At 36.6% G+C, this 22,792-nt stretch overlaps 1 protein-coding gene across 1 annotated transcript in view; it reads right to left on the bottom strand.

Moving 5' to 3' along the window:
• prex1 (phosphatidylinositol-3,4,5-trisphosphate-dependent Rac exchange factor 1) overlaps positions 1 to 22,792 on the bottom strand; it is an 81,126-nt gene that overhangs the window by 19,925 nt on the left and 38,409 nt on the right. The window contains exons 9-24 of the mRNA XM_016542191.1: positions 21,150 to 21,299; positions 17,901 to 18,048; positions 13,370 to 13,470; positions 12,145 to 12,248; positions 11,562 to 11,611; positions 10,587 to 10,662; positions 10,283 to 10,355; positions 8,426 to 8,568; positions 6,999 to 7,091; positions 4,267 to 4,415; positions 3,825 to 3,910; positions 2,437 to 2,576; positions 2,170 to 2,278; positions 1,009 to 1,190; positions 677 to 838; positions 277 to 487 (exon numbers count right to left, since the gene is read on the bottom strand). Of these exons, the coding sequence (XP_016397677.1) occupies positions 277 to 487; positions 677 to 838; positions 1,009 to 1,190; positions 2,170 to 2,278; positions 2,437 to 2,576; positions 3,825 to 3,910; positions 4,267 to 4,415; positions 6,999 to 7,091; positions 8,426 to 8,568; positions 10,283 to 10,355; positions 10,587 to 10,662; positions 11,562 to 11,611; positions 12,145 to 12,248; positions 13,370 to 13,470; positions 17,901 to 18,048; positions 21,150 to 21,299 (1,977 nt within the window). The remainder of the gene's footprint in view (positions 1 to 276; positions 488 to 676; positions 839 to 1,008; positions 1,191 to 2,169; positions 2,279 to 2,436; positions 2,577 to 3,824; positions 3,911 to 4,266; positions 4,416 to 6,998; positions 7,092 to 8,425; positions 8,569 to 10,282; positions 10,356 to 10,586; positions 10,663 to 11,561; positions 11,612 to 12,144; positions 12,249 to 13,369; positions 13,471 to 17,900; positions 18,049 to 21,149; positions 21,300 to 22,792) is intronic.

Here is a 22,792-nt window from a genome sequence, read left to right as displayed (position 1 = left end):
ATATATTTTGAAAATATTTACATGTATTTGCATGTATATATTTATATTCATATAATTTATATTATATATAAATATATTTAATATATAAACATAACATTTTTCTTAAATATATACATGCAAGTGTGTATTTATATATACCTAATAAATATACACAGTACACACACATATATTATGTAAACAAAAACTTTTATTTTGGATGCGACTAATCGCAATTAATCGCCCGACAGCACTAGAATAAATCCCTTCAGTTATAAATGGTAACATAACTATATGTACCTTGATCAGGATCAAGGCCAAAGAAGGAGTTCTTGCGTCCGAAGCGGATGCTGAAGGCTCGGCCTGCTGAGGAGGTGTTCTTCGGGCAGGACACCTGCATCAGGTTCAGATGACAGTTGATGGGGACGAAGTCCATGCAGCCCAGAACATGAGGTTTAGTGCTCGCCTGCTTAAACGTGGGCCAGGCCTTCGTCTGCAATTCCTCCACAAACTGATAGGAAAAGAATATTAAAGTACTATGAGACAGCATTTGCATAGTTTTTAATGCCTTTTATTCCATATTTAAATATCAATTAGATTTAAAAAATGGTCATTCATGTCTCGGAACATTGTGATATCGCATAATCCATAGTGCACTAGGGAATACGATAAAGTAGTAACAGCAAGACAGATGTCACACCTGTTTGTAGCTGCAAATGCGTTTTTCTATGCTCTCCAGCTTGGTGTCACAGATGTTTCGAAACTCAAACTGTGGCATGGTCACCACCTTCTCATTCTGAGCCATTAGCTGTCGGCAGCTCTTCACAAACAGACTGTCGTCCTTCACAAAGGCCTCCAGTATCTGAGAGCATTTAAAATACACACAAGAACATGTGATAGGTTAGAGAAAACAACTTCCTTGGAATGTCCATCTTGAAATCTAATATACACAGTATACACACAAGCACAATTATGGGTCATCAAAAAACAAAATTCAGAAATGAAACATTTAGCGTTAAACCGTGGTCTGACCTTTGCAGCAAGGTTGAAGCAGCCCTTGGGTTCCACCATCTTCTCCAGCACACAGTGTTTGATTCCTGCTGTGCTGACGTACTCATACACAACCCCATGTTCCACATGAACATTATCCACATTCAGACTGACTGAAGCAACATCGCCAGAGATGGACAACTGTTCCAGCCTTCTTACAGAGCCTAGAAAATCCAAAGAACACACAAGTGTAAAGAATCAAACGGAAACACAAATAAATGTGTACAGGACATCGCATGACATTACAATGACATTAAAAAGGTTAATTTTTAATTTTTATTTCATTGTGCAGTTTTACTTTTAATTTCAGTTAAGTTTTATTTTAAATTATTCATAAATAGTTGCATATATATAACCTCTTGCATCTTTTCGCATCTTTTACTTTTAGTCAGGTTTGAGAGATTAATCTGTTTGTAATTTATGTGAATTCACACAAGAGGTCAATGACGTCAATGATCCACCACTGGTCAAATGTCTTTGCACAAGTTCACCACACATGAACTTTGGTACTTAGCCGAGGACAAAATGTCTTCACACAAGCTTGCATTCACAAATGCGTATAACAATGGATCTAAAGTTCCCATGGCTTTTGTATTCATAATAATTTCCGTTAACGACAATAACTTTTTGGGTACACCTGTCACAGAGTCATTTGCCAAAAAGACACACACAAAAACACACACACACACTACCTGTTCCATTAGTGCAGCCGTCCTCTGAATCTGAGCCATTCTCACACCCCCTAAAAGACATCTGCTCTTCCACATCCTCATACACACGGTACGCCCACTGACCACAGCTCTGCGGCAGAAGAAAAAAAGAATATCACAAAGGGAGGAAACAGGCACTGTATAGAGTGTCAGAAGCAAGTAACCTCTGGGATCACCATATGTGGACCACATAGCCTATAAAAAAAACCACATAATGCAGTGTTAAACACAATGCAGTGTTGATTCTCACAGTGTCTTGCTGCTCCAGGACTTCACACAAGCTTGCATTCACAAATGCGTATAACAATGGATCTAAAGTTCCCATGGCTTTTGTATTCATAATAATTTCCGTTAACGACAATAACTTTTTGGGTACACCTGTCACAGAGTCATTTGCCAAAAAGACACACACAAAAACACACACACACACTACCTGTTCCATTAGTGCAGCCGTCCTCTGAATCTGAGCCATTCTCACACCCCCTAAAAGACATCTGCTCTTCCACATCCTCATACACACGGTACGCCCACTGACCACAGCTCTGCAGCAGAAGAAAAAAACGATATCACAAAGGGAGGAAACAGGTACTGTATAGAGTGTCAGAAGCAAATAACCTCTGGGATCACCATATGTGGGCCACACAGCCTATAAAAAGAACACATAATGCAGTGTTAAACATAATGCAGTGTTGATTCTCACAGTGTCTTGCTGCTCCAGGACAGGCTGATGGCCACTAAAGTGCTCCAGGACTTCCTGGTAGCTGCTCTGGTTCATGTTGTTGCCATTGACTTTAAGGACACACTGACCGGGCTGAAGACCCGCTGCTGCCGCTTCAGAGCCTGTATACACACAAAAATATGCCTATAATGTACAATGACCATAACCAAACAAATGAAAGATATCAAACGGATGATTCTGAAGTTAGAAGGTTGTATATTTTACATGTAGGCAAATCCAAAGCAGTCTAGACCCTTTCTAACCCAAATCTGTTTGATGTGATGATAGCGTTGATTATGCATAATTTTATATTTGTACAAAACAACATAGCCATGCATATGCATGTTGTACTTCAATGCATTTGAAATGATTTGTGGGTTTTTGATTGATTTTACTGTTTATTTCTGGACTTTTGACATCTGTACTCTTGAAAAATAATTTTGGCATCTATAGTATGGTTCCATGAAGAAACTTTAACATCCATAGAACCTTTCCATTTCACAAAATGTTCTTCATGGTGGAAAACGGTTCTTCAGACATTCAAACTAAGAAAAATTGGTTCTTTTAAGAAGTTTATTGAAAGGTTCTTTGGGGAATCAAAAATAAAAACAACTCCTGTTGGAACCTTTATTTTTAAGAGCGTATCTTTTTATATGTACTCCCAGGTACCTGTCCTAATATATCAGCTTAATCAAGCAAGACAGATCATAAATTTATGTTCATAATGATAGCGTATGAGACAAAGAAAAAATTCACTTGAGTGCTAATAAAAGAACACGTTTGATGTAGAGATTTCCAATTTGAAATTTAAACAAGTTGCAGCAACGAAAAGATTTATGAGACAAGAACTTATGATTACTGTTTATTAACAGGATGATTTCACATATTCTTACCTCTGCTTTGAATAGACCACTTATTCTGGAATTTACACCCCCTGCATTCAGGGGCACTTGAAGTGATGAAAGCTCCCATAATGGCACATCATAAATCTCTACTTTTGTCTAAGTGCCGTGAAGATGAGCTAACGGCTTTGACTTCAAAAAGCTCCTAGAGTGCGCTTTTTAAATCCAGAAACATGTGCAGGGATCCTGAGTTTGGGTTCAAATGCTGAAGAGCACCAGACGTTGATCACATGACCACAGCAGCCTGGTGTCATGAATTTGCTTTATTTGAAAGCTTTTTATAGCACATTAACATCTGTCTGGCAGGTTAGATGCAATGCATTCCCCGATTCAGAATAACACGTGTGAATTTTTATGGAAAAAAAATCAGAATGGCTCTGGGTTTTGAGGCCATAATCACTTTGCTCGCATATGAATGTGATATGATGTGCATGCTTGTCTTGATCATTACAAACAATGAGGACTCACCTTTCTTAACTGCATGAACGTAAGGTGGACAAGAACCGCAGAGAACAAAAGGAAGAGTGCCATGAACATCTGGGATCTTCACAATCCTATCATATACACACACAAAGACATGAGATAAGCACATAAGCTAGGCTCTTTTGTCTCTTTTATTTAAGCAACATGACATGAGCAAGAGTGTTGCAGTAATGCATGTATTCTGTGTTACTTAGCAGAATATCTTTTTTTTAAGAACATCATTGTGTCTACACTGAGGAACAAGAAGTGCCGGCATGCTTAAACATTAATGAACACTCTTTTGAAAACAACAGTGTTTTGCAGTGTGCTGCTCTCCTGCATGTAACTCTAATACCAGTAGTGTCCTTTTACACTGTACCCAGCTACATTTAACACGTCTGTGTGTCTGTGCATAAGTATCTGATTTCTGCAATGAACGTGGACTTACTCTTTGTTCTTGGTGGCCACCAGCAGTCTGAGCAAGCGGCGTATACAGAAGGACTGGTTGATCATGGTCTCCACCTCAGAAAAAGGCCTTAGGAACACCAGGTCCTCATTAATGGAGTAGATCTTTCTACCCGGCTGCAGGCCTGCCATCTGCACCAAAGAAAAAACATGAAAACAAAGGAAATTAATACCAAGAATCCAGCTAACAAACAATCAAAAATGAAGAGAAAAATAAATTAGGGTGTCCCTCATTACAATTTTCTTTGATGTGCGAGAGAGAAATGATTGATGTTGATGAGGATTAAAGAGAGATGAGTGATGTTAATGAGGATTAAAAGATTGGCAGACAGAATTGAGAGAACCTCACACCTTTATGGCAAAAGAGCTTTATATTGCTTTTAAAAAATGATAAGATATAATAAGCACTTTCAGATAACCAAGCAGTTCATTTGAAAGAGCAATTAAAAATGTGTGACTGTAAGAAAGAAAGGAAGTAGAAAGAAAAGAAAGGAGGAATGAACAAACTAATGAAAGGCAGGAAGGAAGAAGGAAAAGAAGAGATGAGAGGAGGAAAAAACAAGGAAGAAAGGAATATACAAGAAAGGGAAGAGAACAAAAGAAGGGAAAGAAAGAAAGAAAAAAAGGATGGAATGGAAGAAGGAATGAACTAATTAATGAAAGGCAGGATAGAAGAAAGAAAAAAGTGAGGAAAGGAAGAAAAGGAAGGAGTACAATATAATAGGAAAGAAGAAAAGGGGCAGTAAGAAAGAAAAGGGAGGGAGGAAGGAAGGAAGGAAAGAAGCAAGCAAGCAAGGAAGGGAAGAGGAAAAGAGGGTATGAAAGAAAAAAAGGAAGGGATGAGGAAAGAAAGAAAGTAGTGAGGGAGGAAAGATGGAAAGAATAAATGAACAAACTAATGAAAGGAAGGAAGGAAGAAAGAAAGAAAAAAGAAAGAAAGAAAGCCTTGTAATCTATAAGAAACAGAAAAAAATGGGATAAAAAACAAGAAAGAAAAGTTGAGGAAAGAGAAGGGAAAAAAGGTAAGTGTGAGGACTCTGTGGAGAATATGATGGGACATGCTTAATTGCTTCTCCCAGATCTCCAGAGAGCAGAGCTGTGAAGACAGAGGGAGTGGAATGAATTAAGCAAGCGTGTCCTGGACCCGACACATGATCTGAGCGGCCCGTGACGTAAGTGTCAGGACATGCAGCACTTCCTCTCATTCACTGGATTAATCACCATTACCATCACACTCTCATCTTCTGCAGATGCTCCTGAGCAGCAGTGTGACACTTGAATACGAACAAAATGTCTCGTGTCAGGTCTAACAGGCACAGTGGGGATAAAATTAGTGGTGGTTTAGATCTCAACCATAATTATCTACCAATCTTCCATAAATATCTGGCAGAGCTGTACAGAGCATGAACACAAATAACCCTGTGCACTGAAAATAATGCATTCGAGCTGAAGAGGTCCTCTTTCAAATGACAGATAATGATCAAGGTTTATTTCCCAAAGGCAGATTTATCAGATTAGATCCACACTACACACCCATCAAAAGACCTGGGAAACAATCAAGGTTCGTTTAGATGCAAAAAGAGTCCTTGAGAGATCTAGCTATCAAGAAGAGTATAATACAACCCCACACTGGATAAAAATACATGGACATCTATCAGATTGTATTACAGCAGAGCTTGCACACTTTCCACTATATTTATATATGTAAAACCATGTGGAACGTGAATAAGTCAGATAGATATGAACATTTCTGCACATGAAAAGCATAAAATTATGTTGCATGAAGATGTGACTCTCACAAAGCCATTCAAATAAAATATACATTATTCACTCCAAAATCTAAAGAAAATATAACAAATTATATTTTGCATAAAAAATGTCTATTTTGATTTGTTTTTTGCACTGTGCTATTTTTTTCAGAGTAATTAAACATATTTAACTCCCCCTTGCAATTACCATTGATGTTATATACAATTTGTGGAGAATGACAATTACTTTTACTATTATTTGATTAAACAATATTTTAAATAATATACACTAGTATTCAAAAGCTTGAGGTCAGTAACATAAATACTTTCATAAACTGATTGGTTAAAAGTGCCAGCAAAGATTTATAATGATACAAAATATTTCAAAGAAATGCTTTTCTTTAAAAACAAATGATCCTGAAAAAAAACTGCTTTGAACATTGATAATATGTTTTCAGCACTAAATCAGCATATTATTTTTGTATTTCCATTTTGGAGTGAAATATTACTGGGACATTTTTTGACAGGTTTTATGAAATTGCACGGTTCAAATATGAATATAACCTTCATGTTAACAAAAAAAGGTTCTAGATATAAAACCAAGTCTCATTTAGCAATTACATTTTACATAGCTTTTGAGCTTTTTTTAATCATACAGTATTACTAAGTATTACTTCAATGAACCAGTGCTAAATGTGACTGATGATCAGACAGTGAAACTTGTGAAAACAGTTGTTTAGGTTTTCTTACTCTCTGAAGGCTACCAGCTCACACATACGGATTGAATTTGGGTGGAAATGCCTTATAAGAAAGAAAACACCACTTACTAGGGAAAATCCCAAATGTGGCAGACTGTGGGACTCAAGCCAACCGTTGGCATGTATTTTAGGTTTACTCTGTCACTGATATTTTTTTGTATAGGTCAGAGAAATGTGGAGAACTAGGATGCGGTTACCCAAACTCATACCTCTGCATATGAGCCCCTGGTCACACTCTTCACTATGATGGCCTTGTTCTTCTCTTCGATCTCAAACCCATAGTCCTCCTCTTCAGGGTGGATCTGTACATGGACAAGAGAAACACAATATCAGCACAAGAGCTGGTTACATCTCAAAATAAATGCAGAACAGAATGGAAAAAGCGTGTTACTTTCAGGACTCAATTTGTGATTTAGCAGCTCGGTGCCACACTGAGAGAGCAGCAGCATTTGTGCAAATGTGTGAACAAGCTATGCATCCTGTAGTCCGAAAGCTGTTTGAGGTGTTAAGTCTTTTCTTCTAAAAATAACCAAACAACAATTTGTTCAAATGTGCCACAGCTGCATGCTAATAGGCCAGTGCAGGTGCTAAAGGTGTTATCATGGATGAAAGATATACTGGTTTTAGGTCATGTCTGGATCATAACAAGAACATAATGCTCAGTTTCTTCACAGCTACACACGAGATGGGCTTTTATGTGCTTTTATTATCTAAGAGCTAAAGCAGAACATGTTTACCAGCCCTCTAAATGCCTTCCAATGTTTTATTTCTATCCGTATTTTCTCTGAAAATCTGCAGTGGCGTAAGGTCCTGACGTCTGAGAGGGTGTCTGAAAGCTCTTAGCATCTGAACAGAGAGGACAGACTGCAAGATTTTCATGATCTGGAGGAGGAATCTGTCAGTCTATAAGGGATGAAAGAGTAGTTTGTAAAGGTCAGGGTAATTACTGATGGACGAGGAGGGTCTTAATTGGCAATCAATGCATGGCTGATGGTTGTGCTTGAGTGTGTGTAGTAGCACAAGTATGTGCCTATAAATATAGGGGTGTGTTTTGTTAATGTGTTACTTTCAACATAAAATGATTGGGTTTTCTCTTTCCTTTTATGTTAGTATTGTTGATACTGGGGGCAGTTTGTCAAACAGAGAATGATCTAAATCTGATATCTCCTGTATCTTGTCAAGCTACACATAATTTAAGAGGTCAAACTTAATTTTACTATGAGAACAGGATCTCAACTAGCAATCAATTAGGATCACTATCATTTCTCAACAAAACAAAAAGATGACATAAAATACCACAATTGTACTCACGTGAATCAGTGAATCATTTTTTAACCATTTGATTTACATGAACAGTCTAAACAAACTGAATAAATCAAACTAATCAAAGCTACATTTGAGAGAAATGACAGGAAAGAAGCTTTGATCATTTCAATGCCCTAGGTCATTTGAGCTATAAAGCAACATATGAACAACTACGCTCGTGTTATTACAAAAACTACAGCATTTTGAAATAAGTTCAGCTACTGTCACGCTACTGAAAAATGTGGTTAAGTTAGTAGCATTGCTAGTTATCCCTCAACACTGATCTCCTCGGGGGAGAAACCCATGCTGTGTGCGTGTCTGTGTATCTCACCACTAAGGATTTGGCAAGGATGTTCTCGATGAGTTTGAAGTCACTGCGAAGCTGTTTACTCTTTGAGCTTGTACCCTCCGTCTCCTCATCGGCGTAGAAGCGGAAAAACTGTGACTCGTCCTTAAATTCGCTTTTCTCCAGAACTGCAAGGCAAAGTTTGAATTGAATTCAACTGAAATTGAATTAAAAAACTGTTTCACACTTTTATAAACAGGTCAAACAAAACACTCAGTGCTGATCACATCTGCTGATGACAAAATGATTTGACAGTGTGAAATGGGCCGATTGCATCACCCTTCAGTTCCCGTCAAAACAACTCATGATGCCTGTGGGATTGATGTTTGGGCAAATCTGAGACGAAGGATGAAGGCAGAGGATTTAATGGGAGGTCTGGCGTGTGCGAGTGTGCTGTTTTTCCCTCTCAGGAAGAGATGGTGACAGTGAGTGTGTGTGTGTGTGTGTGTGTGTTTTCAGGAACTTTGTAGAGACAGGCTGTTCTGTCTGTGAATTCCAAGCAAAATATTGTTGTGGACTGTTTTGGAAGTTGAGATCCGACATGGCTGCAAAACACTTCTATAACAGGAGGCTTGTGTCTATGAGCATGTGTATCTCCTCAGAAAATGTTCTTTTCCAATATTGTGACTATTTCTGTTCCATCAGAGGCCCCTCTTCATTTTACTCTCTGTGTCTCTCATACTAACAAACTAGACCTCTGGCAGACACATTCAGAGTGGGATGTTAAAAAGCCATAACTGTAAAACACCACACTGTAAAACTGTGCTGCACTTAATGCACTGATCAATGAATTTAGAGAGAAAAAAGATAACACCATTAAATAAGCATTATAAAACAAATAGTTCCAGCCCTTGATTATGATTGGCTGACTCGCCTTCGAAAATGTAAAGTACTATACAAACAAACTTTTGATTTTGTTACATCAGTACTACTGCACCCCTGCATCTATGTGTTGCTTAGCTGTTCAAAATCACTGTAAACCATAGCTTCTTGGGGCTTATTGCTTTTTAAAAACACTACACAACTGCAAGATTAATTATTGTTGCATTATACAAGGCTGCTCTAGTGCAGGCACAAGTCAAAACGCTTTCATTCTCTCTCAAACACAAACACGCTTCAAAGCTTTGCTCTGGACACCACATGTGTTGTAATGGCAAACAGAAAAGGCCACGAAATGGCAAAATCTGAAGTTTATTTAAAGACGACACGTGTAACATCTTCAATATACTTTTTGCAATTCCATCTGATGTCACTAGAGCACAGAAACTATACATTTGACCTTTAAAATCGCAATGAAATGTAAGTAGCGACATCTTTTACATCCTGAGTGAAATGGATAAACGAAAAGAAAAATTTAGAGCAGGGACTTGGTTCAATCCAACAGTTATTGATTGGATGGAGACAGAGCTTGCAATAGATTATAAGAAAGGTTCAGGGTTTAAGTGAACTAAATGACTGGAGAAAATGACACGCGTCACCAGAGAAAAGTCTATTGTGTCTCAGAAAGATTGCGTTTTAACATTTTGCTGAAAAATGATAAGGTTAAAAAATGTAAAATAATTAAACATGCATGAATGTAATAATCAATCAAATATATGATGAATTTCAGTCAAATTTCATTTCATGCTGACTTCAACCACCAGAAGTAGAGTAATTCATAAATCCTCAAGTTTTTGAATGGAGAAATAATTTTTTAATATAAAATTTGGAAAACTAATTTTAAGTGTCCAGACATAGCAGTTATTGGCAAATCTGCTAACATTATAACAGTAACTGACCAAAAACCTCATCATGATTTTATATGAAGACTGTCAAGTACAATATGTGGACATAGTGACTGACCGTGGTGCATGAAACCAGCATTGCAGAGTCCGACACCAAGGGTCACTGCATCTTCACGGGTTGTGCTGTCTCCCTGAAGAAGGAAAATCATGTTAAATGACTTCTGTGTTTGGAATGAAATTACAGAATGAAGCAGCTGTGAACATTAAACTGTAAATAAGTAGGCATTAAATTAGTCCAGAAATAGGATATTAATTGTGTACAGAAACCCAAAAACAATGAGCTGAAAGCAAAAAAATAGTGTGTTTGTGTGTGCATGTTTATGCAATAAAGTGGTATGTGTGTGTGTCCTTCCTCATATTACCTGTGACACAAGCCATTCCACCAGTTTGCTAGCTGGTATGACAGATTTGAAGGTTTTCAAATGATGATCTCTGTCTCTGTATATCAAGAAGAGTTTAAAAAGGTTCACAACTGTCCAGACGTTAACATAAACAACATCTGACATCTGACTACAACAAGAGAAAGCAAAAGAGCAGGGCATTTCTAACAAGATATACCACTGGAAAAACCCAAATTAGGCCTTTTATACTTTTAATATAATTGATATAATAATGGAAATGTCACAATTCAGTGATTGTGTTGAAGCAGGTACTGAACGATTTAGTGGCAAAGGTGGGTTTAAGCCCAGCTAATGGAGATCAATGATCTGAAAATATCTTCTATCAACTGAGATCTTTTATTACCACTAGGTCCCAGATTGCTCCAGGGTGGTCTGTCCTTGCAATTAGTGTAGTGTAATTAGTGACCTGGACTGTAAGTCGCTTAAAAAGATAAAAGGTATCTGCTAAAGGGCAAGTAACTAACACGTTCTGTGTTAATTTGTGGATCTGAGATCAGACTTGGTCCCAACTGCAGTTCAATGGCCTCTTCTCGCTCATTATGTTAGATATCAAAGGTGAATGGTGACAGAAAAGCAATATGACCCTGCAGTCCTCACACACACACACACAGTCTATCACGTGCAGCTGGCCAAGGTGAATCTATGAAGTACAAACGGACACGTCTCATCTTTTACTGCAGTTGAAATGAAACTGTTGTTTATTAAAAATCATTTGTATTTGCTGTCAAAAGATGTTTAACTATAAACTGGATTTTATTCTAAAAGAGACAATAAATAAATGGTAATGCTACTGACCACGTGCAAGAAAATGGTGTTAACAACACATATTGTCAGAAACTTGAATACAAATCATAACGCCTTAATAACAGTGTGAATTAAGTAATGGTTTTGTCATTTGTTTGGTGTGAAGTATGTCATAGAACATGTGTCACTTACTTAATAACAGGTGTGAAGAGGCTGTGGAGACGACAGTAAAGTCTTACTCCCTGTTGGACACACATACACTCATATAAAGCATTTGCACCAACAGCTGCATCGCTTTCTTCATTTCATTTACTGTTGAAATCACTGCTTGACTGAGCTGTTGACAACAATTGTTAAGTGGACCATTTTGTAGTCTTTATTTATCGAGATCATAGGCACTCAAGATTCTGTTGATTTAAATCTGTAAACTGACTAGTTAAAACAGACCAAACCTAGTGAGCTGCCTACACAAACAATTTTTCCACATTAGCACAAACAGTGCATGAGAAACTTGACTCTAAATTGATTCCAGTAGAGTTTGATGTTAGCACAGCACTAACACATACTGAGTAATACGTATAATGAAATGCAACTTTTTAAAGTTACTTTTCAGAATTTAATGAATTTTAAGCTTATTTCTAATCACATTTCTCTCATCTTGTCTGCCTTGGATTGATTCTTTTGCTGAGCTCATCGCAGAAAAAAGATATTTATCTTTTCTCATGTATCATTTGTACATGAGCTATCATTTTAGCAAGTATTCTAGGGGAAATACCTTTGAGATGATGTCCTCCATTTCACTCCTGGCTTTATAAGTGCCGTCATCATACCGAAAGCGATACAACACCTGCTCGTTCTTGAACTGATGCTTATCTGACACTACGTTGGAAAAAACACACATAGATACAGTTAAATGTTGGTTATGTTTTGCCTAAACAGTAAACTTCACCTCTAAAATAACACAGCACCATGAGCTAGAATTGAGCTTGTGATCTATTGGTTTCTCCAACTTTGCTGCTCACAGACTCGGGCTGATAAACATGTATGTGAAGGTCTGTGATTAATTGAAGTGTGTGAATGCCATCACTCCACAAAAGCCTTTTTGACCTCTCCTTGAATGCTGCCACCATATTATTGATCGAGCGCCTGAGCCCTTATACTTGAATTCATCACTCCAATCCCTTCTGGTGTTTGTCAGTTTTCACTGTGTGTCAATCCCCTGGCTGTAAAATAGAGGTATGATGCTCCCCAAATCTCAGGCAAGCACTGCACCTCTTGAATAATTCAGAATAATGCTGTTCTCCACCAGCATTTCATGTCATGTTACTATCCAGACTGCCGATCATCTGTAGGGGATTTCAGTGAGTGCCGGCCAACAAGGATATTTGCCAGATTTGTAGAGTGTAAATCTGTCAAATGGTGATTTTTAACAGTCCAACATTTGTATAAACAGTTAATGGATTGGGATTTAATTTGGCAAGACCGTATCAAAAAACAGAACAGACAGCAGTTGCATTTTGGTGGTGAAACCAAGCCACACTCAAAAACATGATGAAATATATTGGAGCTGAAAGAGGTTGAAAGAAAAGAAGGACAGAAAAAGAGAGAAGACACTGAGAGAGAAAAAGAATAATAGATTTGTATGAAGTAATAGTGATTACAATTAGTAATTTTACAGTGATGGGTCACAATGGTTGACTAGTCAATCATTAGTCTTGTTTATGTATAAATTTAGCTATTTATAGCCAATTGATATAGAGCTTCCATTATGTAGACAGATGTTCATGGAACCCATCAACTGGTGGATTCTGAAAATATGTAGGTTTTGCACATCCTAAGATAAGATATTACAACTATGGTATTTGAATACCATAGTACTATATTCACATTTACATAGTACCCTACAGTAATTAAAAATGATACTACTGGAATACCATGGTCCATGTCCAACAAAATCAAGGTAACAACACAATTTTCTTCAAGGGAGAACCTTCTCTTACCATGATGGATGATGCCGTTCTCCAGGAGCGCTTGACCCAGGTTGATTCCCTCCTCAGCCTTACTGATCTCTCCACTCTCCAAAAGCCATGAGACAAACTCACTGAGGACACACAGAGACAACAGCTGTGTCAGTCTGCACATAACACAATGCTGCACGCATGATAAAGAAAGGATTTATGAGCCCCTAGTCAAAGGTACTTGGGAACTTGGATTCCCTCAATCCTCCAGAGTGACTGGTCAAGACTGGTAAAAAGTTCACCAAGAACACAAATCATGATGATATCAAGCTGCATTCCAACCTCTTAAGGACTTAAAGGTTCAAACATCACAAGTAGGGTTCACATATTGCTTTAGTTTCAGGAAATTACTTCAAACAAACACTTAAATAAATTTAATTTAAATGAATAAATTATGTTTATTTATGAAATATTTCAGATATATACAAAAATATATTAAATATAAACAAATTTGATAAGCATTTTGTTAATATCCAGTATCTAATTAGATCTTAGTTTTGTTTATAATAATATAATATAATAAATATAATATAATGTTAATATATATTTACATTTACATTTAGACATTTAGCAGACGCTTCCATCCAAAGCGACTTACAATTGGGGGATACATAAAGCGATTCTTCTTAAAAGAGGCAAACAGATACAGGAAGTGCTTGTAATACCAAGTTTTTAGACATTGTTCAAATAAGTACACGCTAGAAAGAGAAGGAATAGATAAAGAGAGAGAATTTTTTATAATTTTTTTCAATATACATATGCAATATACATATACATTTTCAATATACATATGCATATTAATAAAATATGAAGAGTTCATTTGCAAAAACAGATAACTTTAATAAATCATGTTTTTTCATTGTACAATTAATCTCAAACAAACTGCAGTTGGGTTATTTTGATTAATTTAAAAATAACTAAAAAATACAGCTAACTAACAATAAAACACAGTAAAAACATAATAACATAGTAAAATAAAAATTTTGAAAATTTTTGAGTTATCCGTTTTTGCAAATAAACTCTTCATATAATATAGTATTATACACACACACACACTTCTGTAGCTAGTATACTGTATATGTTAGCTAGTCTGATCAACTGCCAAAATACATTTTCAAGAGGAGTAATTCAATTATAAATGGGTTCTGATGAGGGCTGGGGAGAAATTTCAGCAATTACATGTGTGAGGTGGTTTAGTGGCGAATCTAATGTTGTGTGTGATTGCATGTGTGTGACTTCATGCCTGAAATGTGCATGACTGCTGCGTGAGAAACTGTGAATCCCATTAGATCCAGTGACAGAAATAAGCAATGTGTAAACCGTTATGACGCCTTAAAGGAAATGTGAGAACTGAGAAGGGTGTGTGTGTGTGTGTGTGTGTGTGTGTGTGTGTCCGTCCTTCAAATGTTGAACGACAGCAGTGAGGGTAGAGGGGTCGGATGAAAGGATGGGTTAACAGATGGAGCAGGAGCAGGAGGAGAAGAGAAGATGCGGGTGCCAAAGGCGCCCCACATCCACCCAGAACAGTAAGACGACCAGATTCTCCATTCATATCTCACCTGACTACTCAACTGATCTGCCCTCCATATCTCCTCCAAATCAGCTGACGACATGCACGACTTAATGAACTCTTTTAAAATACTTAACCTTGATAAATCTTTACCCTTCACCATCAAACACTTGACAGCGATGACAATACTAGCTAATACCACTTTTACTTGTCTATGCAACTCAACAGTAGTTTTTATTCGTCAACGATATTGCATTATACATTTAATTATAGTCATCGTCACATGACCAGCATTTTCGTCTCGTCTCGTCTCGTTTTCGTCACGTGATAAAGGTTCGTTGACGACGATATTTAGTCATAATTTTCGTTGACGAAAGCAACACTACTACCAACAACAATATATGTGAGAAAATTAGCACAATTGTGCATAATATTGTAGATCATGTTGATTCTGTGTTTTGAGTGTGTGTGATTTGAGACTACTGTGTCAAGTATGTGGCAAGTACAATCTCCTAAACACAAAAAGGTTTTAAGCATTAAAATAATGCTACCACAAAAGAAAAGAATATTAACCAATTACAGATGTGTTTCAGCAGCTGCACTGACCACTAATAAAAAACTGTCAAACTGTTTACATCAATAAAAGGGTAGTAATCACATAATCTAGCCCTTCACACAAAATCCAAACAATAGAAGTTTATGATGTGGCTTATGTAGATCTTACGGACTGCTTACAAAGCCTTTATGTGCAGCTCTGCAGAGGAAGTTCACAGAGGAGAGGGCAGTCAGGCCCATGAAAGAGAGCAGTGAAATGAAACAGACAGTGAGTCTGCTGTGATTACATAAGTCTCTAATTCAGATTGGCAGGAAAGGGAAGGGGTGGAGGTGGGCGTCCCTGGGGTGAATTAATTAGTGTTTATGTAACTCCTTAATATTCTCCACAGCTAATGCACACAGAGCCCTCTCACATGCCGTAGATGTGTGTAAGAATTTCTTAAGCTTTTATCTATATCTGTCTGATGTATGTATGTGTGAATGTGACAGACAAGGATATAATGAGATATTAGTTTACTGAATACAAGTGAAGCTTGATTACCACAGTAAGTAATTTGAATGTGGCTCTTAGTTTGTAAAAAATTACAAATTAATGAAATGTATAATAATAATATAAATGTTTAAGGAAATACACGTAGAGTTCAGAAATGCAAGACAGAAATGTAAAGCTTGCATATGTATAAAAGCACTATTAACTCTTCCGTAGAAAACCGTTATTTGAACTGCAAAAAAAAAAAAAAAAAAAATCTTAAGCAGTGGACCTGCTGTTCTGAATGGATGAACATTTAGTTATGCGTTACCAATGTTTTTTAAATGTTTTTCTTGTGGGTGGATTTTTCACTCATCATTCACCATCTAAACAGCCATTTTTTATATCCTTTCAAGTGTTATGCAACAATGGCAGGATTTATCATGGTTATATGGTCAGAACATGAGCAGTGCTACTGTCTGAGCAGTAGCAGAGCGCTTGTCCATATTAACAGCTGAACTGCTCGGCTGTTCCTGGAAGGAGTCGGATTGTGTTCTATTCTGAGATGGATGCGCAAGCCAGCGAACAACAGAGCCAATCACAGCTGCTTTCACCTGGACCACCGAGGCTGAAACGCACTAATAATTGTGTTCTAAGGGAGCAGTGCGAAATTCCTCCAGTCAGGTGTTGACAGGAGAACAACAGCACAGCTGAGGCCAGCTACAGTTTGCTATTAAGCCACTTCAGCGGAAGTGGTACTTCTACTTAACTGTATTTGAACTAGTCAAGTTAACCTTTTTTTTTTTTTTTTTTACTGATTAATGACTGAATCAGCAGTCATTAATCTGCCTCAAAACCAGTGAGGATCTCAATCAGAGTCAAACTGTGTAAACTGAAATATATAGTTTTAAATTAAATACTATAATACTAAATAAAACTAGGTCTAGAACTGGAAAAATGGAACAGCAGCATCTAACTACAAAATAATAATAAAAATTATGAATGAGTTAATGAATAAATGAGTTTAAAAATGATTCAGTGATTTCTTCGAATCCTTCTTTTCTCCAACTGAAATTCACTAAAATGAAGTGACTTCGCAATTGTGAGAACAGTTTAGGATAGTAAGTTTATGTCCATTATCTTACAAAAAAAAACTGCATTTTGTTGCACAATATTGTTATTCACTGGCTAAATCGGCTTGTGACGGTAAAAGCTACACCTAAGCTACTCACGCTGCTGAAAATGTAGATAAAGTTAGCAGCATTTGCTACTTTGAGTTACTGGCTCCCAACACCGCGGAAAGGCCCTGCAGATTTATGAATCAATTTAATGAGGCTCATATCTGAACTTGTGAATTTTTGTGGCCATTTAAATTAGATTGCATCAATATAATAGCTTTAAATGGACCACAGTGTTTTTCCCTTATCTACTAGTGCAGTGCGAAAAGGGAATTTTAATTGGTGTGAGGAATCTCTCCTCTCAACTCTCAAACACACACACACACACACACTGTATTTGGAAGTTTAATGGCGTACATAGCACTCATTGTTCATTCATGGTGTTGAAAGACTGGGTGAGCAGGCGATAGAAAGAAAGAGAGAGGGAAAAATGAAGAGAGATACAGAGAGAAAAAAAAAGAGAGAGACTGAATGCAGATTTCTCTTTAATGAAGGCTTTTTTGCTGGGAATGTCTGTGTCCAATGGGGTGCTTGGCAGTGAGCTTGGGAAAGCATTTACAAGAGCTAAGTGAGTGTGTGTATGTGTGTGTGCATGCATTTTCATTCATGCAGGGGCCTCTTGGATTAGGATGACTTGCAAGACATTCAGGAGACAGTCAGACGGTGTAAAAGCAGCCGAGGGAAGGTGCCGCAACTCAGCACAGAGGGAGCCAATCACTGGCATGGGAACTGACCAGTCATAAGGTGAACCCCTCTGTAAATGAGAATTTCTAAAATGCATTACACAATGCTCAAACTTACTTTCCCAAGAAGCACTTGGGTACAATGGTGAGTTTCCTGCGGCGGTCTTTGATGAGGTGGCGGCTCTTGGTCATCATCATATGGTAGAGCTTCTCTCCCTTCTCTGCGATCATGACGTAGGCATCACGTTCCATCCCAAGCTTCAAACCTGACAATAAATATGAGAAAAAAAAGTAAAGAACTCCTAATAAAAGTGAAAAAATCTGCAATTTAATGTAATTAAAAATATAAAAAATAAAAAACATTAAAATGTTTTGATAGTTTAAATTTTTTAGAACATTTATACACATGAAAAATATCTATATAATAAAAAAAATAACATCAATAACATTAGTATTTTTTGTAAAAACAATATTAATACAAATTAAGAAATACACACCCAAGAGCAATAATAACAATGTACTTCATTCATGAAATAAGCAAATTGTTTAAAACTGTATTTTTGGTGAATAAAACATTTATACAAGTTAAAAAATATTTAGGAGCATGGGACATGCAAATTGTTTAATTAAATTGTTTAATTGTATTATTTTGTAATGATTGTAAATGCTGTCACAATGTTAATTCTTAAAAAATTATAATTTATGAATGATTTTGTAAAAGTTATTTCATGAATAAATCCAAATGTGCAGGAATTTATTTTTTATCTCAGTTTGCTGCACCTGCGACTTGGGTTAAGTCAGATGTGCGCAATTTTTCATAGAAAATCATAAGTCATATTTGGCAAACATAAGTGGTCTTGAGGGGGGGAGAAATAATTTTTAATAGCAAATTTGTGGAAAGAACTGAACTGGTCTGAATGTAAAAGAAACCATTTTAGACTGTTCTGCTGTATAATTACAGTTTATTCCTCGAGCGTCACTTACTAGCTGTTTCACTAAATCAGTGTGCGTGTTGCTGTGTCAGTTAATGTTTAGGTGAGGCTGAGAGGAAACACTGGTTTAACTGATTTTATTATGAGACACGGGTTTGCAAGTGTTTGTGTTCACACATGCACATGCATGCTGCTATTTGAGGTATTTTGGTGGTTGAAGGGCTAAGACTCACAAAATCGGTATCAGCATTCTACATACAAGCCACACACCATACACAAAATTAAACCGTTAATTCTATTCGTCAAATTCAATCATCAAATAATAAAAAGTAGCATTAGCAAGTCTTTAAAAAATACATTAAACTGTTACTGCTTATCACATATAACTCAAGGCAGGTCAACCCGAAAACTACTCATAATCATTCTCTTGCTGCACTTCTGTTTGAGTGGCATGATGTGGTTAATAAGGTGAGAATAGATACAGCTACAGATGCAGATAAAGACCTCTACCAAAATGTTTGCAGTTTCCTGAAAAGACCTGAAAACAACAACACTGCATATTAAAAACTGTGCAATAGTGCAATGCAGCTGAAAACAGCCTTGTTTATATTAGCAACGCAGCCAGAGTCAAGCTGCAACGGAAACAGGAGCTTTGCACAAAGTAGGCTGGCTAAAAAAAAAACACTTCATAAGTCGTCCGAGGCTGTTTGTATGTCGACTAATGCAAAGAATCCTTCAGTCAAAGAAAACATTCACGTTTTTACCATACATTTAAACAAAAGGTGGTGTTAAAGAGAGACTATCAATGGGATTGCAGCTGATGCAGGAGGTGGGACGTGCTCAGATGTGGCGGCAGCTGGCATGGCTCTCATTCAGAGCTCTTTACTGTGTCTGAGACCCCGGAGAGAGGGAAGCCACCGGCAGCTGCAGCTCTCGCTCACAAAGAGTTTTTTGAGAAGGTGTTCGTGGCAGCTGTACGAGGCTCCAATTCAATCAAGTCTCGGCAAAGAGGCAACACATCATTAAAAATGGCTCCTCAGAAATAACCCTGCTGAAGCGTAATTCCCACCTTGGCATCTGTAGGTCTGATGCTGAATGGCAATTTATGAAATGAGCAAGCCTTCATTTCAAACCCTAAATCTAGATTTTTTTTTTCTTTTCTTGCTTATTTTGAACTGCTGATTTCAAACAGTGCACACCAACACGAAATGGATGAACGTAGGTATAAATTCAGGGAATGTTCACCCACATTCTTCAAAATAAATAAATAAATTTTATTTTAAATAAAAAAATGTACCATTTAACATGCATTTTTAAATATGTTTTTACAATTATTTAAAAATTACTAATAATTATTAAAACATTGTTAGTTAATTATTTAAAGGTATCTTTTAAGCAGACAAGCATGCATTTGTAATGTGTTATTCAGATTTGCGTTTGAATGAAATATCTTTCTGATCTTACACTCCAGATGACCAGAATTCCTAAATTGGAGCCACTTTTGCATGACAAGCTAAGTATTAATCGGAACATGTAATTCAATGACGTCTTTGACTTGTACAGAGGAACGAAGGGGGGCGCTGGCTAAAGATCTGGACGGTCAGAGAGGTGTGACTGATGTGGCACCTGTTAAAATGGGCTCCAATTTCAAACGCTGGAAACCTGATACGCTCCATAAAACTTCTGCTTTCATCTGGCAATGCAGCATTAAAGTGACGTCTCGCTCTACCGCCAACTCACACCGCATTACAATACTCTGGCTGAGGACTTTGCCTTGGACACCGGTAACCGATCCTACAGACTAATACTTCATGCTGAAACATAAGAGCTGCGGTCAGAAAGGGCTCTGTGGTATATTTGGGGTTTTACTGCTATGCTCATGTGACCTAACAATCAGAACAACCCTGTAGTAAAACACAAGCCTCAAAAGCAGATATAACAAGAACAGGTGTTCCAGCAGAGGACAGGTGTTTCATATCACAACAGCACAAAAAGAAAAAAATCCACATAAAAACATACTAGGTATAGCAAAATGCAGGATGCTAAAATACAAAGCACAGTGGAAATGGGTTCATTCCTATTCAATAGATGTAAAAATATCTGCTTTGACAAGTATGATTATTTAGTAAATGTTGTGACTAGGACTGGCTATTGATAAATTATTTTTAAAATAATTTCAAATCACTTTCAAAATAACTATTATACAATCATTTAAATGTAATTGCATTCATTTTTTACCAATTTTACACATTAAATATTTACTAAATTAACATGTTAAATTATAAAACCAGTCATCATGCCATCAGAAATGTTTTAATGATTTGGTTTGATTCAAAAAATTTAGTATGAGTTATAACGGTATAACGGTTATAACTGTTATTTCATGCTCATATGTTGCATACTCCATAATTATAAACCAAAGAAAAATTACTCACTCTCTCTCTGTTCACGTTCCTTTAAAATGGCGTCTAGCCATTTCTGCTTATCCTCAGCGTTCTTGGCCATGCACACAAACCACTTGTTTTTGGCCGTGTTGTGAATCTTCCAGCCATTGGTCACTGTGTAGTTGTTACTGTGATAGTCCGCTAGAAAGACAAAGTAAAAGAACACGAAAAAGACAAAACAGGTTAAACAATATCCATCAACGCTAATAACACGAGTACACCAATTGAGAACTAGATCGCACAAACATTATATACAACACAACTATTACTTATATGACATGCAAACAACTAAATCAGATCAGATCATCTGTAAAAATTGTTTGCGTCTTCAAAATAACCTTAAAAAATGTGAAGGTTTCATTTCCGCTAAGATATCATTTTGTCAGCTCATTACCAAGGTTAAAAAGGTTCCCTCTAACATTACTAAATGAGTTGCTGACCCAAACACAAATGCTGACACAGATAAGATAATATTTTCTTCAACAATCTAGAAGCATTAATAATGTAAAAAGGTTAAACTATCCTATTAGTGTGAGAAATCATTCAAGATGCATTTCGGCACATGACACTTCTCTCCCACCATTAAACCAAAGCCTGACAAGAGAGCATGTGTGTGAGTGAGGGCTTCAGACTGTTACTCATGGTCCAATTTTATCCCAGACCTAACAGCAGGTGAATTATATGGAGAAATGAATGAGGTATGGAATAGGTAATGAGCAGTGGTTAATGTTGAGGTAGTATAAATAGATTTCAGAGCACTGAGAGGATTTGACAAAGGCTTTTAGCTCATATAAAACTGGAGAGAATTTATGGGTAATCTTATTTGGCACACAAGTCTGGTTCAGTAATAAACGCCACCTAAGCATTATCTGATTGTTTTCCAATTAAAACAATAGCTCAGTCAAAACAAGCAGATCAGATTGCCATGCTTTGCATGTGAGAGCGATGAAGAAACATGGAGTAATGTGAAAATATAAAAATGAGTTGTTTAAGGTTGCCGCACTTTTTTTCCTGTTGCCACAAATGATGTGCCATTTTATTACTTTGATTTCACGATTCGATTCGATTCACGATTTATTTATTTTACAAAATGAAATTTAAGACAAATTATAAATTAAATGTGTCCTTTTATTATTGCTTAGACAAAATACTGTACGTTTCTTTGTGAAATTTAAATATAACACTATAATAATATACTAATATAGCACTTGCATATTATTGCTCTTTTGTTGGTTTTGATTGCTTCTATTGTCCTCATTTGTAAGTTGCTTTGGATAAAAGCGTTTGCTAAAAAGCAAAATTAAAATTTAATTTAAATGTAAATAACAAAACTAAATTTAAAATTTAAAACAAGCCCCAAATCAAATAAATAACACAAATAAAAGAAATCTCTTCATATAAACAAACTAAGGCTTTGTCTTGTGCTCTTTCCGTTTAAAATGAGAGGCAACCACTGCATTTTAATCTTGATCCAAACAAAGATGCTGCATGTATGCAACATGAGCCGTTTTTAATCTAAATTAGGTTGTATAATTTCGAAATTTGAAGCAAAAACAGAATGGTTTGACTTCAGTTTTGTGAAACTATAAATAAAAATATCTGCATGAAACAGCAAAGCTGAATGAGATGCAGAT

The sequence above is a fragment of the Sinocyclocheilus rhinocerous genome, unplaced genomic scaffold (genome assembly GCF_001515625.1).
Source record: "Sinocyclocheilus rhinocerous isolate Xijiao unplaced genomic scaffold, SAMN03320098_v1.1 scaffold1600, whole genome shotgun sequence".
Taxonomy (NCBI): Eukaryota; Metazoa; Chordata; class Actinopteri; order Cypriniformes; family Cyprinidae; genus Sinocyclocheilus; species Sinocyclocheilus rhinocerous.
This window is presented reverse-complemented; position numbering and strand designations above follow the sequence as displayed.